Below are 20321 nucleotides of genomic sequence, written 5' to 3'. Positions count from 1 at the left end.
ATAAATATTTTTTTAAAAAGCCATAATCAATATGTGTAAGGCTCTCCTTGGTGGCAGATAGGCATAACTTTGTATATAGGTATGCAGGATATGTTTTTATTAAGGAAAAAGTGAGTAACTTTGTGCTAAAATAAAATGACTAATGTTTTAGAATGAGAAAGAAGTGCAGGAGAAAACTTAAGTGGATATAGAAAGTTCTAGAAAGTCTACAAAAAGGGAATTTTATTTGCTGTGGTCAAGTTTTACTAAGGTTTAATAGGTTTATTTACACATTTTTAAAAAGATCTTTACTGAACTGGGCTTGTGGCCCAGTGGTAGAGTGCTCGCCTAGCATGCGTGAGACACTGGGTTTGATTCTCAACACCACGTTAAAAAATGAAATAAAGATATTGTGTGTCAGACACTTCTCAGAGGAGGACATACAATCAATCAACAAGTACATGAAAAAATGCTCACCATCTCTAGCAGTCAGAGAAATGCAAATCAAAACCACCCTAAGATACCATCTCACTCCAGTAAGATTGGCAGCCATTATGAAGTCGAACAATAACAAGTGCTGGCGAGGATGTGGGGAAAAGGGTACTCTTATACATTGCTGGTGGGACTGCAAAATGGTGAGGCCAATATGGAAAGCAGTATAGAGATTCCTGGGAAAGCTGGGAATGGAACCACCATTTGACCCAGCTATTGCCTTTCTCGGACTATTCCCTGAAGACCTCAAAAGAGCGTACTACAGGGATACTGCCACATCGATGTTCATAGCAGCACAATTCACAATAGCTAGACCGTGGAACCAACCCCGATGCCCCTCAATAGATGAATGGATAAAAAAAATGTGGCATTTATACACCATGGAGTACTACGCAGCACTAAGAAATGACAAAATCATGGAATTTGCAGGGAAATGGATGGCACTAGAGCAGATTATGCTAAGTGAAGCTAGCCAATCCCTAAAAAACAAATGCCAAATGTCTTCTTTGATATAATGAGAGCAACCAAGAACAGAGCAGGGAGGAAGAGCAGGAGGAAAAGATTAACATTAAGCAGAGTCATGAAGTGGGAGGGAAAGGGAGAGAAAAGGGAAATTGCTTGGAAATGGAAGGAGACCCTCATTGTTATACAAAATTACATATAAGAGTTTGTGAGGGGAATGGAAAAAAATAAGGAGAGAAATGAATTACAGTAGATGGGGTAGAGAGAGAAGATGTGAGGGGAGGGGAGGGGGGATAGTAGAGGATAGGAAAGGTAGCAGAATACAACAGTTACTATTATGGTATTATGTAAAAATGTGGATGTGTAACCGATGTGATTCTGAAATCTTTGTATTGTTTTGAATAACCAATAAAAAAATAAAATAAAATAAAAAAAGATATTGTGTGTCCACCTACAACTAATATATATATATATATATATATATATATATATATATTTTTTTTTTTTTTTTAAAAAGAGCTTTACCATCAAATATTATAATGATACAAAACTAGAATTTGGTTTTCTCTCTCTTAAAATTGTGTAGCCCTTGTAATCTTGCTTCATTGTTTGCTCTTTGTCATATTTCTGCTTATTTTCCATTAACCTCTAATCAAACTATCTCCTTAAGAACCAACATGCTTGGACCGGGATTGTAGCTCAGTGGTGAAGAATTTGCCTAGCACATGTCAGGCACTGGGTTTCATCCTCAGTACCACATAAAAATAAATAAATAAAATAAAGGTATTGTGTTCATTTACAACTAAAAATATTTTAAAAAGGAACCAACATGCTGCTTTGGCTTTGCCCTCCATAATGTTCTCTGTCTTCTTCCTCATTTAGATCCCCACCATAAAAAGGTGGTGACAACATTCCCTGGTTTGGTTTTCAACTCTTGTGGTCTGGCTGTCTGCTTTCCTTTCTGTTTCCCTCTCTCCCTCCCTCTCTCCCTCCCTTGATTTATCTTTCTCCCTTCCTTCCCTTCTTCTGTTTCTTCCCTCCCTTCCTTCTTTCCTTCATTTATCCATCCATTTACTTTTTATTTATTTATATTTTCAGTGTTTGAGAATCAAACCCAGGGCTTCTTGCATGCTAGGCTATCACTGAGTTACACACCCCCAGCCCTGTTACTACCATTCTCTACCTCATTGGTTGTTTGATTTGTCATCTACCAACTGACTCCCAGAACGGACATCTAAGTGCCATTCCCCTAAGCATATCACATTTCCCCTTACTGACCCAGCTGAATATTTAAGCAAACTGACATCATCATCCCAACTCCTGGCACATACTAACTAGATCTTATCTGCTGACATATGCAAAGCTATTCTTGAAATTTCCAAACTCCATAACTCCACTACCTCAAGATTAGTCATAGGCAAAAACAGCAGCAATTTTATCCTCATAAGCACCATTTCATCCTCTGTCACTTTCAGCAAGTCATGTAGACTTCGCTTAATTATACGCAAAGACTTTGCTCCCTTGAGGGGTTCACCCATGGTTAACTACAAACATCATGGATTATTCCCATGAGGGTCTGTGACCCCCATGATAACACTTTTTATATAGCCAGTCATTCTACACCTCCTTTCCCACACTAATCTTTCCCTTTATTCAATGAGTTTATTGGGATGTAATCCCATCATAAATGGAGGAGCATCTATATAGGATCCTAACTATGAGATATATTCCAAGACTACTAATTCTTTTCCTGTTTATAATTGTATACCTTGCAGTTGGGGATGCAGCCTTCCCAGAGTCATAAATGCTACTCTGCAGCCAAGCTTGACAAATGATTCAACAACATATTGCAACCCAGCTGACCTGAGAAAAACCACACTTCCACCTAAATTTGCACATAAAGCCAACTTTATATGTAGAGATGAAATTTGTACTGACAATGGTATAGACCTAGGCATCCTCCATAGCCTCATTTCTACAAATACTTTTCAAAGTCAACCTTAAGGCTATCTGGAAGAAGAGGGAGCCTGGCAATGCTGAATTCCATCTTAGTCCTGAAAATAATGACAACTAAGAAATCCCAGGGCTAACTGCAAAGGACCACATTCCCCCATGTGAATTAGATAAGGCTTGCTGCCCACTCATGGCTTCCAGGTTTACTTGTGATAAGGCCAAACAGCTTTCTCCTTTTGCCTGAACCTGCTGAAAGGCCTGCAAAAGTCCCTCCAACTTCCTGTTCTTGTCTCATGAATGATTAACTGAGGTTAAAAGTTTACCCTCCTGGGGCTGGGGATGTGGCTCAAGTGGTAGTGTGCGGCCCGGGTTCGATCCTCAGCATCACATACAAACAAAGATGTTGTGTCCGCCGAAAACTAAAAAATAAATATTAAAAAAATTCTCTCTCTCTCTCTCTCACTCTCTCTTAAAAAAAAAAAAAAAGAGTACCATGCCTTGAGAAAGGGCTGAAAAATTCAAATAAAAGGAGGTTCAAATTAAAAAAAAAAAAAAAAAAAGTTTACCCTCCTGAAATTAACTAGCCACAGAGATAAACATTTCCCGTTTGGCTGACAGGGACTTCCCCTGATTAAAACACACACACACACACACACACACACACACACACACACACATAACACCCCTGGTAAGTCTCCCTGGTAAGTCTCCCTGCTATGAAAGTAAAAAGCAAAACCACCTCATAGAGACATGCTTGATCTCCAGATCTGGGGGTATTCTCCCTACTCTCCCTGAATAAATTCAATTTCAATACTTGTTTGCTTTATGTCTGTAACAGTTAAAGAATATCAGTTGGCTAAGAGTTCACATTGGAAGTATTCTAACGCTATATTCCCTTTCACAGAAATAAAATTAAAAACATAAAAATACTAAAACAAAAGTATAAAAGCTTTTTTATTTTTTTCAAATAGAGCTTAACAATGAAGACCTTTCTAGTTATGAAAAAACTTGGAGGACACAGAAGATTGATAAACTTGGGGTTGTGCTATAGCTCAGTTGCAGAGTGCTTGCTAAGCATGAGCCCAGAATCAAAAAAAAAAAAACATTGAAAAATTCAATTAGATGAAATGCATGAAGAAAACAATATAATTTTCATTCAAAAGATAAATGAAGGCTGGTGACATAGCTCAGTTGGTAGAGTGCTTGCCTGCCATGCACAAAGCCCTGGATCCAATCCCCAGCACCACAAAAAAAGGACAAATGAGGGGCTCATTTGCTCAGTGATACAGCAATTGCCTAGCATGCATGAGGCCCTTGGTTCAATCCTCAACATCCCCCTCCCCAAAAAAGACAAATGAGAAGCTGCAAAAATAGTTTGTGGCACATTAAAAACAAGAAATAGGGCTGGGAATATAGCTCAGTTGGTACAGTGCTTGCCTTGCATGCACCAGGCCCTGGCTCAAATCCCAGCACCACAAACAAACAAAAAAGAAACAATGCCCTTCATATCAATAGAAACGACCTGAGAGAAAAATCAGCAAAGGAAATTTTAAAACTGCTCAATTGAGTATAGTGGTACATGTATATAATCCCAGTGACTTGGGGGAGGTGCTGAGGCTGGAGGATCACAAATTCAAGGCCAGCCTCACCAACCTAGGGAGGCCCTAAGTAACTTAGCAAGACTCTGTCTCAAAATAAAAAAAAATTAAAAGGTTGGGGATGTGCTCAGTGGAGCTCAGTGGTTAAGCACCTCTGGGTTCAATCTCTGGTACCAATCAAAGAATCAATCTCAGAAAAAAAAATAAGTAGCCTCTTTAAACTTAATCACATACATTCAACCTCAGTCACAAGACAAACACAAACTAAATCTGTACTGTTATAGCATATTTTAATCTATCCAATGGGTCAAAAAGAAAAATCAAATATAACAAGGCACTGTATTGTCTTGGTTATGGTGAAAACAGGCACTCATATAACTGACATAATCTACAAGGCAGTTAATGCTGCCCTATCTATCAAAAATGAAAGTGTATGTATCATTTATCCTGTGAATTCTACTTATAGAAATTTCTTTTTAAACATACTTTCCCTTGATTTAACTGAGATATGCATAAGGATATTCATTGCAGCACTGTGTATAATTGCAAAAAGACTGAAATAACCTTATGTGTCTATTAATACAGGATTGGTTAACATATTTTGATACATCCATATAATAGAATAAGATTCAGCCTTTAAAAGGAATGAAGTAATTCATTACAAGTACTAACTTGGAATGATCACCAAGATTTATTGTTAAGTGAAAAAAATCAAGTGTTGGAAGTTGTTGATGTATTTTTGTTTTTTCTTGGTGCTAAGGATTGAACCCAGGGCATTGCAAATGCCAAGTGTATGCTCTACCACTAAACCTACACCCTGGCCTGGAAGTTCTTACTATATGCTAACATTTGGATTTAAAAATGGATATAGGGTATTTCACAATGAGGTGTTGTATATTTCAAAATAATTAGAAGATGAGTTTTTGAATGTTATTCCCATAATGAAATGATACATGCATGAGGTAATGGATACTCCAACTACCTTGACTTAAGCAATATATAATGTATACAAATTATTGGGACATCAAAATGGCATCCCATGAATATGCACAATTCAAAAGTCTCAACTAAAAAAATAATTGGGTATAGGAGATGGGCATGGTGGCTCATGCCTGTAATCCCAGTGATATGGAAGGCTAAGGCAGGAGAGTAGCAAGTTCAAAGTCAACCTCAGCAACTATATCAAAATAAAATTAAAAAAACAGGACTGGGGTCAGGCACAGTGGCACAGGCCTGTAATCCCAGTGGCTTACGAGGCTTAGGCGAGAATATCTCAAATTTAAAGCCAGCCTCAGAAAAAGTGAGGTGTTGAGCAACTCAGTGAGACCCTGTCTCTAAATAAAATACAAAATAGGGCTGAGGATGTGGCTCAGTGGTCAAGTGCCCCTGAGTTCAATCCCTGGTTACCTCACCCACCCACCCCCGCAAAAAAACAGGGCTGGGAATGCAGCTCAGAAGTAGAGCACCCCTGGGTTAAATCCCTAATATCACACACACAAAAAGAATACAGGTGAGTATGTGAGTGCACAAGTATGCATGTAAGCAAGTGTTTGAATAATCTGTAGCTGCCTTTAGAAAGGATATATGGGCTACTAAAGTTAAAGTTGGAGGGTACTGGGCTGAGGTTGTAGCTCGGTAGTAGAGCACTCATCTCACACATGTGAGACACAGGGTTCAATCCTCAGCAACACATAAAAATAAATAAAGATATTGTGTCCATCTACAAAAAAATATTTTAAAAATTGGAGGGTACTTTTTTCCTCCCTTTACCATGAAACAGAATATTTATGCAGAAAAACACATGGAACATAAATACAGCCTGGCTTAACTAATTATTCAAGGCAAATACTTACCCAATTCCCACCCCTCCTGGAAAGCGAACATTGCCAGCTACTTGCCCAGAAGTCTTCCCTATGTTTCCTCCCCCTTTCTACTAATCAATAAAATTGTTGTCCTGCCTAAAATGACAAGCACTTCCTTCTTTTGCTTTCTAGTTTTACCAATGATGCATATACCCCTTTACTAATATGGTTTTGTTTTTTGTTTTTTTGTTTGTTTTTGCTATGTTAAAACTTCACATAAGGGCTGGGGATGTGTCTCAGTGGTAGAGTGCTTGCATAGCATGCACAAGGCCCCAGCGCTACAAAACACAATACAAGACAAAAACTTAAATTGAAACAAAATGCATTCTTGCATGCCTGGCTTCTTTCATTCAATAATATGTTTAATTTACTGGACCATTTTATTATTGATTAACACCTCTGTCATTTCCAATTATTGGCTATCACAAGTAATACAACAATGAGCACTGATAAATGTGTCCTGGTACTAAGGTACCTGGAGTTCTATTGGGTGTTTCCTAGGAAGAGAACTGTTTCCTCATATGATCAACATATGCTTTGATGAATAAGGCTAAAATGTTTCCAGATTATTTCAATTTACACTCCCAGTAGCAGCTTATGGGAACTCACAATGCTTTTCATCTTTGCTAATGTTTGTTACTGTCACTGTCAATCTTCTTAATTTTAGCCATTCTGGTGGGGGTGTAGTGATATTACATGGTAGTTTAAGTTTGCATTTCCCTGGTGATAATGAGACTGAGCACTGTCTCAGGTGTTGACTAGCCATTTAGGTATAATCATTTGTTATATATCTGTTTAGTAAGGCTTCTGACTACTGGGCAGTCTGCTTTTCTTATTGTTTTGTTGTTCTTTCATTTTGGATCAACATCTTCTGTTTTTCTTTTTTTATACACCTTTATTTTATTTATTTATTTTTATGTGGTGCTGAGGATCAAACCTAGTGCCTCACATATGCTAGGCAAGTGTTCTACCACCAAGCCACAACTCCAACCCCAACATCTTCTGTTTTTTTTTTTTTTAATATTTATTTTTTAGGTGTAGATGGACACAACACAATGCCTTTATTTTTATGTGGTGCTGAGAATCAAACCAGGGTCCCACCCATGCTAGGCAAGTGCTCTACCACTGAGCCACATCCCAGCCCCATCTTCTGTTTTTTATATCATCTCCCACTCTGTGGAGTGATTTTATTTTTAATGGAAGTAATTATCATAAAGGTCAGGACAGTAGTTATCTTTGAGAGTAGGGGGATTCTGGAAAGCTGCCAACAGTCTCTTTCTAGATCTATATAATGATAAATCACTCAGCTTTGTACATCTGTTTAGTATAATTCTCTGTATGTATTTCATATTAAAAATATTTTAAAAATATAGATTGAACTTCAGAATCATTAACTCTACCTATATGCATATACTTAAAAGGGGGTGTACACATGTGCACGAGGAGACACAAATAAGAGTGTTCAGACTGGGCACAGTAGGAAACACTTGTAATCCCAGCATCTTGGGAGGCCAAGGAAGGAAAATCACAAGTTTAAGGCCAGCTTGGGCAACTCAGTGAAACCACAGCAACTTAGTGAGACCCTGCCTCAAAATAATAAACAAAGGGCAGGGGTTGTAGTTGAGTGGTAGAGCACTTGCCTAGCATGAGTGAGGCACTGGGTTTGATCCTCAGCACCACATAAAAACAAATAAAATAAAGGTATTGTGTCCATCTACAAATAAAAGTATTTTTAATTTTTTTGAAAAAATAAAAAACAGCAAGGGCTGAGTGTGGCTCACTTGCAAGTAACCCTGAATTCAATCCCCAGTACCAAAAAAGTGCTCACAGCAGCATGATTTATAATTGTGCTATATTTCACAAAAATATTTTCAATTAACAAAAAATTATGAAATGGGTGGCCACATTTTGTGAAAGAAAAGGAGAAAATAAGAATGTATCCTCAGCCCCTTTTATTTACTTAAAGCAACTATAATCAAATAGAGAAAACTAACCTGCTTATGTGTATTAGGGAATGATGAACAGATAAAAGAAATATGGATAAGAAAATTTAGACCATACAGCTTTCAAATTTTTTAAACTTTTCGAGCCATATGTCCATATAAATATTTTAAAAATTAAATTTAAAAATTATTAATACTATCCTTTGAGTAATAAGTGCTACATCTGTAAAATAAAAACAGCACATTGTTGAAAGAAAATATTCTTAAAGCAAAAAGAGCTATTGAAAATAAAAAACATAGCCAGGCATTTTGACACTCGCCTGTAATCTGAGTATTTTGGGAGGCTGAGGCAGGAAGATTGCAAGTTCAAAGCCAGATTCAGCAACTTAGCGAGGCCCTAAGCAACTCAGCGAAACCCTTGTCTCTAAATAAAACACAGAAAGGGGCTGGGGATGTGGCTCAGTGGTTAAGCAAAAAAAAAAAATTACATTATACCCATAAATTCATATAATTATCATTTGACAATCAAAAATAAGTACATAAGTAAACAGAAAAAGTACTATCACTACAATTATTACCTAATGTGATTGTTAATAAGATTTAAACATTTGGGAAGAATTTAGAGTTGAATTACTAATATGTACATAGTAAAGCAAACAAATGACTTCATTAGAAAATTGTTAACTGCAGGTAAAAGAAAAAAGTAGTACATAAGTAATAATCAAAGCATGAATAATATGTGACTTAGCTACATATTGTTACAATAATAAACACTGACAACACTTTACCCAAATAATGATATACATTGTATCTATCCAAGGAGAATTGGGTAATAGGAAATGAATATGTGTGTGGGGTGGGGGTGTATAGAAAAGCTCAATATCTATCTTTCATAGTGGGAAGTTAACAGAAGATATTGAAAACTTTAAAAACACATTAAAATATTAAGAGTGCTTGCCTCTAAGGATCTGGAATCTAGGGGAAAGTAAAAGAGGAAAGGATTACTTTTCAAACAAGACTTTAAAGAACTAATTGATACCCCAGATTTTATACAAATTATTTGCTTCATCACTTGTAAACAAAACTGCAAGCTAACTGCAAATTACAAAGTGGCAAAAATATTCACAAAACATGCAAGAATGGCAAATGTTATTAACCTTAATATTAAAAAAAAACTTTAAAAAACCATAGGATAAGATAAATAAATAAGCATGGATAGGAAAAGAAAATTCATAAAAGGGAAATAAGTAAACAATAAAAAATATGGGGGGCTGAGGCTGTGGTTCAGTGGTAGAGCACTTGCCTAGCATGTGTGAGGCACTGGGTTCGATTCTCAGCACCACATATAAATAAATGAATAAAATAAAGGTCCATCGACATCTAAAAAAATTTTTTAAATTAAAAAAAATATGGAGGGGCTGGAGTGTAACTCAGTGGTAGAGCACTTGCCTAGCAGGCATTAGGCCCTGGGTTCAATATCAACATCATCAAAAAATAAATAAATATATAAAAGTGGAGTGAAAATGATCCTGCCTAGTAAAAAGTATTACAAATTAAACAATAATATAAAGTCTCTCCCTCAGGTTCTGAGGTTCTGAATTAATTTCTGCCCCTGGGTACCTCCTCTTCTCCTTACCTCACAGGCATTGCCATGTCTTCCTTGCTGGGGCAAATTCTGGCTGGCTGCCATGTTCACACTGGATTTCAGCTCTAGGGCTCTCTTGCTGACAACTCCACTCTTCCCAGGAACTCCAAGTTTGGTAGGGTCTGTAGACTCAACTAGAGCTACTGTGATCAGGAAGATGATTCTACAGCCTTCATTAAAGGGTCTGGCCCATGAACATGGCAGAGACTCCAAGAAACCTGGAAAGACATGGTCCACAGTCAGAATCATACAGTACTCACCACACAAACACTTTCTGTTGGAACCCAAGTAGTCAAAGTCCCAGAAACACCTATTGTATTTATTAATTAAAATGGAATATGAAGTTGGGCATGGTGGCACATAACTGTAATCCCAGCAACTTGGAAGACTGAGGCAGGAAGATTGCAAGTTCAAGGCCAGCCTCAGCAACTTAGGGAGGTCCTAAGCAACTTAGTGAGACCTTGTCCCAAATAATAAAAAAGGACTGGTAATATTGCTCAATGGTTAAGCACCCCTGGATTTCAGCCTTGGTATCCCCCCAAAACAATTGAATATGAGTGAGACTATGAGATTTGGACCAAAATTAATAAACATTTAAATTCTAGCTCTACCAGCTATTAGCTGTGAGACTATAAAAAAGCTTCTTCAGTCTTATTTTTCAAAAAGAATCAAAATAATCTCAAGTAGTTGTGAAAATTAAGTGAGATAATGTTTATAAGGCACTTGGTATGGAACTAGCAAAATATAAACAATTAACATATATTAGCAAGTACTGTTATATAGGCTGAGCATTCCAAATCCAAAAATCTGAAATCCAAAATGCTCTGTTTAAATCTAAAACATTTGGAGCACCAACATGATTCCACAAGTGGAAAATTCCACACTGAATTTATGTAATGGAATATAGTCAAGATGAACTGCAATCCAGGTGCATGGTGCACACCTATAATCCCCACTACTCAGGTGGCTGAGGCAGGAGGAACAGAAGCTCAAGACCAACCTGAGCAATTTGGTGAGACCCTGTCTCAAAATAAAAATAAACAGGGCTGGAGATGTAGCTCAGTAGCAGTGTCCCTGAGTTCAATCCCCGGTAAAACACACACACACACACACACACACACACACACAAAACCACAGATGCATTAAAAATATAAAAAAATATATATATATATATATATATATAAAATAATCTTCAGGTACTCATATAACATGTATATGAAACATATATAAATTTTGTGTATAGACTTGGGTCCCATCTCTAAGATATCTCATTACATATATGAAAATGCTCCAAAATCTGAAAAACTATCAAATCCAGAAAACTTCTGGTCCTTAAGCATTTCTGTTTTTTTCTTTCTTATTCCAACATTTATTTTTTTCCTCCAGTTTTTTATTTATTCTTTTTAGTTATATATGACAGTAGAGTATATTTTGACATATCTACATACGTGGAATATAGCTTCCCATTTTTTTGATTGTACATGATATGGAGTTCCATAGGTCATGTATTCATACATGAACACAGGAAAATTATGTCTGATTCATTCTACTATCTTTCCCATTCCCATCCCCCTCCCTTCCCCCATTTCCCCATCCAATCCCCCATTCCTCCCTCCCCCTGCCTATTGTAAGTCAGCATTCACATATTAGAGAGAACATTGGGCCTTTGTTTTGGGGGATTGGCTTATTTCTCTTAGCATGATAGTCTCCAATTCCAACATTTCTGATAAGGGAAACTCAATCTGCCTAAGGAACTGAGTAATATGCATAGGCAGATCCTTCATATCATTTGCATTCCAATCTTGGTATCTATGTGTTGCTATAATTATTTCATTATAATCATACAGAAACAGAGGTTTAGTGGTCAAACAAGTCTACCTGGCTCCAAAATTCATGTTCAACAATATATCATACAGTACTTTTACATGGTAGACCCAAAATAAATGTGGTTCTGCTTTATGTTTGTTGAAAATATGACTGGGAATGTGGAATTAAAAAGTTGACTTTCTTAAAACAGAAGAGACATGATAAGAAAAATATTAATAGCCTGGGGCTAAAACTTTTCAATTATCTCAAAAAACATCCAGAGAGAAAACTACTCCTGTTGAGGGAACCCAGGAGGAAAGAGTAATTTGGGGTCCAAATTGAAGTACAATTTTATTCTGGTCAACTGCCAGAGGCACTATAGATTTAGACATTCTTGTTAAGAAAGGGAAAATATCCACTTAAAATGAACAGAAAGTCAGGTATGGTGGAATGTACCAGTAATCCGAGCTACTCAAGAAGCTGAAGCAAGAGAACCACAAATTTGAGGCCAGCCTCAGAAACTTAGAGAGATTTTGACTCAAAATAAAAATTAAAAATGGGTTTGGAATGTAGCACAATGATAGAGTGCTTGCCTAGCATGTGCAGGCCCTGGGTTTAATCCCAGTGCCACAACAAAAGGAAAAATACTCCCTAAATAACCCCAGTATCAAAGTGGAAAATCAAGAGAAACACTCTACTATTTTTATCAGAAATTATGGAACACAAAGTTGTGTTTACACTGAAATTTTGGCTTTAAATGCCTTTTTTAAATATTTATTTTTTAGGTGTAGATGGACACAACACAATACTTCTATTTTTATGTGGTGCTGAGGATCGAACCCAGGCACTGCCCGTGCTAGGCGAGCGCTCCACCACTGAGCCACAATCCTAGCCCCTTAAATGACTTTTTAAAATAAAAAGTAAATACAACCAAAATGAATTAAGTATTCAACCTAAAGCATTAGTAGTAGGAAAACCAAAATTAAGCAAAATAGTAATTAATACAAATTAATACAAATAAAATTAATTAATACACATAAAATTGTAAATAAAACAATAATTTTGCAGGACATCCCCCATGCATTTTCCTCTTCCCTCCCTCTCAAACAAAATCAATACTAGAAAAGAAAAGAAGAAACCAGTGAGTATAAAAGAGACTGGAAAAAATAAAAAACCTGACCTAACAGCAAAGAGAAACAGGAAGAATCTGAAAGACAGAAAAGAAAGGTGAATAGCCTACATATCACAGAACTTCAGTAACAAAACCAGTTGTGAGTTACCTGGGTTTACTTTTTCCCTTCCATACATCACCATACATCACCACACATCACCACATTACTGGTGGAATTAACAACTCAGAACAACTAACAGGCCCAGATTAAAAAAAAAAAAAAAAAAAAAAAGCTTCAAAAAAAAAGAAACTCTCCTTAATCAAAGTACCAGAAGAAAGGGGATCTCACTAATCAGAAAACCTCTTTTGAAAAATACCCAGCTTACTCCAGAGAAACACTAATGGAATACACATTCTTTTCAAGCACCCATCAATATTCTCAAAGATAGGCTATGCCTGTGGTCAACACCTTCACAAACTTAAACAATGCATTTTCTCTGAATATAAGAATACCAAACTAAAAATCAATAACAGAAAGATAAGAAAATCTCTAAACACTTGAAAATTAGTTAATTTCTATATAATCCATAGATTGAAACAGCCCTAAGGGAAGTTAAATAAATAAAAATCAAAATTTATGAAATATAGTTAAAGCAGCATTGAGAAATTTATAGCACTATGTGTTTACATTAGAAAAGAAAGGTCTGAAATTAACCATCCAAGCTCCTATCTCAAAAAACTAGAAAAAGAAGGGCAAAGTAAACCCCAAATCAAGCAAAAGGAAGTAATAAATATAGAGCAGAAATCAATGAAATTGAAAACAGAAAAACAATAGAGAAAAATCAATGAATCCAAAAGCTGGACCTTTGAAAAGATAGATAAAGTTGGTAATCAACTAGCAAGACTGATAAAAACAAAAAGAGATAAGACAGTTGGGCATGGTGACCCACTCCTGTAATCCCAGCAACTCAGGTGGCTGAGGCAGGAGGATCACAAGTTCAAAAGCATCCTCAGAAACTTAAAGAAGCCTTAAGCAACTTAGTGAAACCCTGTCTCAAAATGAATAAAAAGGGGCTAAGGATGTGGCTCAGCAGTGGCTCAGCAGTAGAACACTAGCCTAGCACGTGCAAGGCCCTGGGTTTGATTCTCAGCACCACATACAAATAAATAAAATAAAGGTATTGATGACTACAACTAAAAAAAAATACTTGAAAAAAAGGACAGTAGAGGAATACCATAAATAACAATGCACATAAATTCTCCAATTTGAATGAAATAGTCCAATTCCTCATAAAACAAACTACCATAACTCATCCACTGTTGGGTAATCTGAAATGATATTAAATAAATAATTTGAATAGTTATAAAACTACTACAGAAATTGAAACAATAGTTTTTTGAAAAAAAAAAAAAAAGCTTTCAAATGGAAATTTACAAACCCAGATGGTTTCACTGGAGAATTGTACTAAACGTTTAAAGAAAAATTAGCATAAATTCTACACAATCTCTTCTAGAAAACAGAAAAAAGAAAATAGTCACCAACTTATTCTGAGACCACTATTACCCTAATAATAAAACCTAAAACAGTACCAAAAAATAAAACTATAGGCCAATATTGCTCATGAATTTAAAATCCTTTTAAAAATTATTAATCAATTCCTGCATATATCCAAATATATATATGCCACAACTAAGTGGGGTTTTTCCTAGGAATAGTCTGCATCACTATTCAAAAATCAATCAGCATAACACACACACACACACACACACACACACACACACATATTAACAGGCTAAAGAAGAAAAATCACAAGATTATATAAATTCATAGTATTGACAAAATGCAACGGCCATTCATGATAAGACTCGCAGCAAATTAGATATAGAGAATTTCTTCAGCTTGATGAAGAGCATCCATTTAAAAACACAAAAAGGTAAAACCCAACAGTTAACTCATACTTTGATGGTGAAAGTCTGAATGTTTTCTCCCTAAGATTGGAATGATGCAGATATTCATGCTCATCACTCTTATTCAACGTAGTACAGTTTGAGCTTCACTAATCCAAAAACCTGAATTCCAAAATACTCGAAAATCACAAACTTTTTCATTGATGACATGATGCCACAAGTGGAAAATTCCATACCTGACTTCTTCATGAATCACAGCAAAATACAGGCACACTAAAAATATTCTTTGAAATTACCTTCAGGCTATGTGTATAAGGTATATATGAAACACAAATGATTTTATGTTTAGATTTGGATACCATCCTGAATACACCTCAATATCTATATATGCAATTATTCAAAAATCCAAAAAATATGAACCTGAGACACTTATGATCCCAACCACTATAAAAAATGGATATTCAACCTGTACTGGAAGTTCTAACCAGCATGATAAAACAAGAAAAGAGAAAGTGTTGAGATTAGAGAGGAAGAAATAAAACTGTCTCTGTATATGACATGATTGTCTGTACAGAAAAGTCAAGGAAATTACCAAAAATATGTAAATAAATAATTAACTTCAGGGCTGGGAATTTGGTTCAGTGATAGAGTACTTGCCTAGTATGCATGATGGCCTGGGTTCAATACTCAGCACCACAAAAAATAATTATTAGTAGTAGTAATAATAAAATTCAGAAAAACTGTAGGACACAAGATCAATACATAAAACTCAACTTTACTCTTATATATGGGTGTGCATTTATGAATATATGTGTGTATATATGTATGTGTGTATATATACACTTATATATGTATGCGGCAAATGTGTAGAAACCACATTTAAAAGATAATGCCATTTACAACTCCTCCAAAAAAAATTAAGTACTTTGGCATAAACTTAAAACATATACAGTACTTGTATGCTGAAAATTACAATACACTGTTAAAAGAATCAAAGAAGATAAATAGATATACTATGTACATGGATTGAAGGACTTCACATAGTTAAGATGTACATTGTTCCCAAGTTGACACAGCAAGATGTGTTGTAGGTAGAGCAAAACTAGGACATGCATATGGAAAAGCAGAGGAACTAGAAGACCTAAAATAATTTAAAAAATAAAGTGGAAGGAATTGCTCTACCTGATAGCAAGACACAGCTACAGTAATCAAGATAGTGTGGAAACTACTGGCAGGGGCATAGACACAGATCAATGGGACAGAATAAAGAACCCAGAAAGTGCCCCCACAAAAGTATGGCCCATTTATTTTTGGTAAAGATGGAAGAATAATTTTTTCAACAAATTGTGTTTGAGTAATGGGACATCACTTAGTGGATAAATGCACTATGACCTAAGTCTCACACTTTATCTTTAAAAAAAAAATGTTTGCATGCTTGGGATGGAACCCAGGCCTTGCAAGTGCTCTACTACTGTTCTACAGTCTCAGCCCTAAGTCTCAGACTTTATAGGAATATTAGCCCACAATGGATCATTGACAAAAGCAAGGAGAATTAACAAATCACCATCAAAGTGGAGAATTTCTCTCTCCACTCTCATAATGGAAGAAGCAGAACCCTCCCATACATATTTTGCATGACACAACTGACATCTAAATATTATCTTCAAGTTAAACACAAAACATTGCTAAAAATTCACCACAGACTAGGCCATAAGTCTCCTTATATTTCAAGAATGAGTTTTATGTAGATTTGAGACACAAAAAACAAAGGTTAGAAATCCATTAAGAAGATAAACTTTGGGGAATTGAAAAGGCACTTCTAAATAATTCCTGAATAAAACACAAATTGTTAATTATTTAAGAACACATAAAACAATGCACAAAACAGGGGAACTTTAAGACCTTAATATTGCTATCTGAAAAGAGAAAACCCTGCAAAATAATGGGCAAATCATTCAATTCATGTTAGACCAATGAATCCATCACAGAATCCTCCGGTACTCACCCTCCCCGGGCGCGCATCACCTCTACATGCCTCTGGCACTGAGTTGAATCCGCTTGACAACTATCTAACCGAGGTGGAGAACCGCAGCCGCTTCCGGTCACCGGCCCTAACACCTCCCCCTCTCGGGATTTGGAGTTTGACATCGGAAGTGAGGATATGCGCATGCGCAAAACCACCTTGGAAGGCTCAGCCAAGAGTCAACATGGAGTCGTTGCGGAGTCTATGCTCTGCGGCATTCGGTAGGGGCACCTAATATGCAGCGTTATCAGGCAGGGAACATGGCTGCTCCCGAGGAGCATCCCTATGGGCTACGCCATGTTAGAAGAGTGTCCATTCCATACTGAGAACGAGGACGCCTCTAACTCAACTCACTGAGCAGTGATGTGGAGTTGTGCCCCTGGCGGCAGGAAGCAGGAGTAGGGACATTTTGCTGGACGAGCTTACTGCCAGAGGGGAGGCTCTCTAAATCTGTACTCTTGTGCATTTGTATAATAGCGTTCCGAGAAGCTGGCCAATACTATAGGGTGAAAAGGGAGGAGAAATCAGGCTGGAACATACCACGACGGGAAAAGGGGGAGAAATCTGGGTTGTGCAAGCCCTCCTAGGATATACACAGGATGGAAAAAGGGGTCCAGTAAGTGTTAGGTTCCCAATCCTTGCTGTGCCCATGGGGCTTGGCTTTAGGGTTTGAATGCTCCCATAATCTACCTTATCTCTTACTCTATCTACCCCAACTAAAATGAATATGCCAATAATAATTTTTGATGTGTCCTTAATCTAATGCACTTCAATAAAAACTCTTTAGGAAATTTTATTATTTTTTTCTTTTTGAGTTTCTTTCATAGCAAGAAACATTTATTAAGTACTATTAAATGGAATCCTCCCAACCTACCAATGAAGTTTTTTTAGTTGATTCTTTTTAGTTATATATAACATTGGATACATTTTGACATAATCACAAAAGCATGAAATATAATTTGCTCTAATTCAGTCCCCAGCACTTCCCCCTCCTCTTTCCTCCTTCCCCCTCCATCTATTCTACTGATCTTTCTGCAGTTTATTTATAGATTGATTTCATGATTAAGGTCTTGTGGATATATTTGATGTTGCAATTCACTGTGGTATATGCGTGTACGTACGTATGAAAGTTCCCTCATATTCATTCCACTGTTCTTCCCTTATTCCACTCCCCTCTTCCACCTGCTCAGTTCCCTTCCTCTAGTCTAGTGATCTTTCCTCTACATTGATGGAATTCCCTTTTCCTTTTTTTCCCTTCTCTGACCACCCCCCATTTTGGATTAGCTTCTGCCTATCAGAGAAAACATTCAACCTTTGACTTTGGGCGATTGGCTTATTTCACTTAGCATTTGCTTTACCAGCAAATGTTATAAAGTCATTCTTCTTTATGGCTAAGTAATACTCAGTTGTGTGTATATGTATATATATCATATTTTATTTAGCCTTACCTCTGTTGAAGTGCACCTAAGATGATTCCATAGCTTGGCAATTGTGAGTTGAGCTCCTGTAAACTTTGATGTGGCTGCTTCCCTGTAGTATGCTGATTTAAAATCTTTTTGATATATACCAAAGAGTAGGATAGCTGGGTCATATGGCAGTTCCATTCCTAGTTTTTGGTTGTTGTTGTTGTTTGTTTTGTTTTGTTTTGTTTTTAGGAAACTACATACTGCTTTCCAGGGTTGTTGAACTAATTTGCAATCCCACCAACAATGTATGATTTCTCTTTTTCCCCACATCCTTGTCAGCATTTATTATTATTTGTATTCTTGATAATTGCCATTATGACTGACATGAAATGAAATCTCAACATTGTTTTGATTTGCATTTCCCTAATTGCCAAAGAGGCTAAACATTTTTTCATATATTTGTTGATCATTTGTATTTCTTCTTTTGAGAAGTTTCTGTTTAGGTCTTTTGCCCATTTATTGATTGTGTTATTTGATATTTTTGGTGCTAAGTTTTTTGTGTTCTTTGTATTTTCTGGATATTAATGCCCTATCTGAGGAGCAGGTGGCAAAGAGCTCTCATTCTATGGACTGTCTCGTCATACTCTTGTTTCCTTTGCTGTGCAGATGCTTTTTAATTTGATGCCATCCCACTTATTGATTTTTTATTTTATTTCTTGCTCTTTAGGAGTCTTGTTAAGGAAGGTGACATACTAGAATATAAAATTGTGCCTATATACTAGCAGCTGCAGAGGGAAACTTTTATTTTTATTTCCTTATAAAGTAAAATCTATACAGTGTTGGTGCCCTTACTTTGTAAATATAGCTTTCATACAAGATTCTTGATTCTTCCTTTCAAGCAATTTGCTGCCCCTTATCACCTCTAATGTGGAATCCTGGAGTATTCCACATTGTGGGAGATGTCATTGTGGCAGAAGGGGAAGAAGTCATACTGCCCTTGAGCTAAGAATGCCTATTTGTCCTACAAAACCAAGTTCAATACTCCACCTTCATAGAATCCTGATAGAAGTAGAAGGCTCTGTGCCCCACTGAAGGCCTTTCTAAATCCTCAGGCGAGAAGTATTTTGAGGACCAAGGATAGGCTGAAATGTGGACTTAATGGGGGCTTTCTATGTACTCAGCCCCTTTGTGCCTCAGTTTAGGAATCTGGAATTTAAGACATATCACAGTCAAATCAGCCTAAAACCACCAGGGACTAATTTATACTGATAGCTTATTTAATCAATTAGGGAGACCATATACTAGAGGAACCATGGGGCAGCTCCCTAAACAGAAAAATATAGAGTTCTTATAGGATTATGAAGAAGAGTAGAGTTTAGATGCAATTTAAACAAAACAGTGTGTTGGGGAGCTCAAAGTAAAGCAAGGCTGTGTGTTAAAGGGGTCAACATCAGGTCTGGACTGCAAAGTGAACCCAGAGACCTGAATTGGAAACAATTCAGATAGCTGTCAGGTGTCCATATAACCCATATCTGGAACTATGCAACTGTGTTGGAAATTGAGGCTTGTTTTTCTGTGTCTAAGTAAATTAGAATCTCCATTAAGATGCAGGTGTTTTATTCTTTCTGATATTATTTCAAATAGCAAAGTTTCAGGTAGTATATGACTGTAGAGAACAAAGTTTCTTGTACTACCATAAAGAAGCTCTACTTGGAGCAGTAGTAACTCAAAATATGGTTTCCTTATGGTATTACAGCTGCAGCGTGTCCTTGGGAGAAGTGTTTCCTGTTGATTTTTCATCTAGTTTTATCCATGGCTGTTTTCTCACATCCAGATGAGTGGCAGGGCAGATTTTTATAGTCTGAGTTCATTTTTACTTAGCAGAGTTGAGCTTTCTGATTATCATAGAATCTCTTTCCACTCCTGTATCCCTGGTCTGGATAAGTGTTTGTTGAATTAATAAATAAAAAAAGAAATGGAATGAGTGTAAACATATTTGGCATGAATATACTTCTAACAGAGTGCAAAGAATTAATAGTGTTGAGTGTCGTAATAGTGCTATGGTTATGTAAGAAAAAGTAAGTCTATCTGTTAGACTATTCAGACAAGAGAGAGAGATAGGGCTAATAAACA

At 36.5% G+C, this 20321-nt stretch overlaps 1 protein-coding gene across 1 annotated transcript in view; it reads right to left on the bottom strand.

Annotated features, from left to right (window-relative positions):
• Positions 1 to 10095, bottom strand: part of Znf81 (zinc finger protein 81) — a 54427-nt gene extending 44332 nt beyond the window's left edge. The window contains exon 1 of the mRNA XM_077107579.1: positions 9926 to 10095. Within this exon, the coding sequence (XP_076963694.1) occupies positions 9926 to 9979 (54 nt within the window). The 5' untranslated portion in view covers positions 9980 to 10095. The remainder of the gene's footprint in view (positions 1 to 9925) is intronic.
• Between the last annotated feature and the right edge of the window lie 10226 nt (positions 10096 to 20321).

This window comes from Callospermophilus lateralis, chromosome X, assembly GCF_048772815.1.
Source record: "Callospermophilus lateralis isolate mCalLat2 chromosome X, mCalLat2.hap1, whole genome shotgun sequence".
In the NCBI taxonomy this organism is placed as follows: domain Eukaryota; kingdom Metazoa; phylum Chordata; class Mammalia; order Rodentia; family Sciuridae; genus Callospermophilus; species Callospermophilus lateralis.
This window is presented reverse-complemented; position numbering and strand designations above follow the sequence as displayed.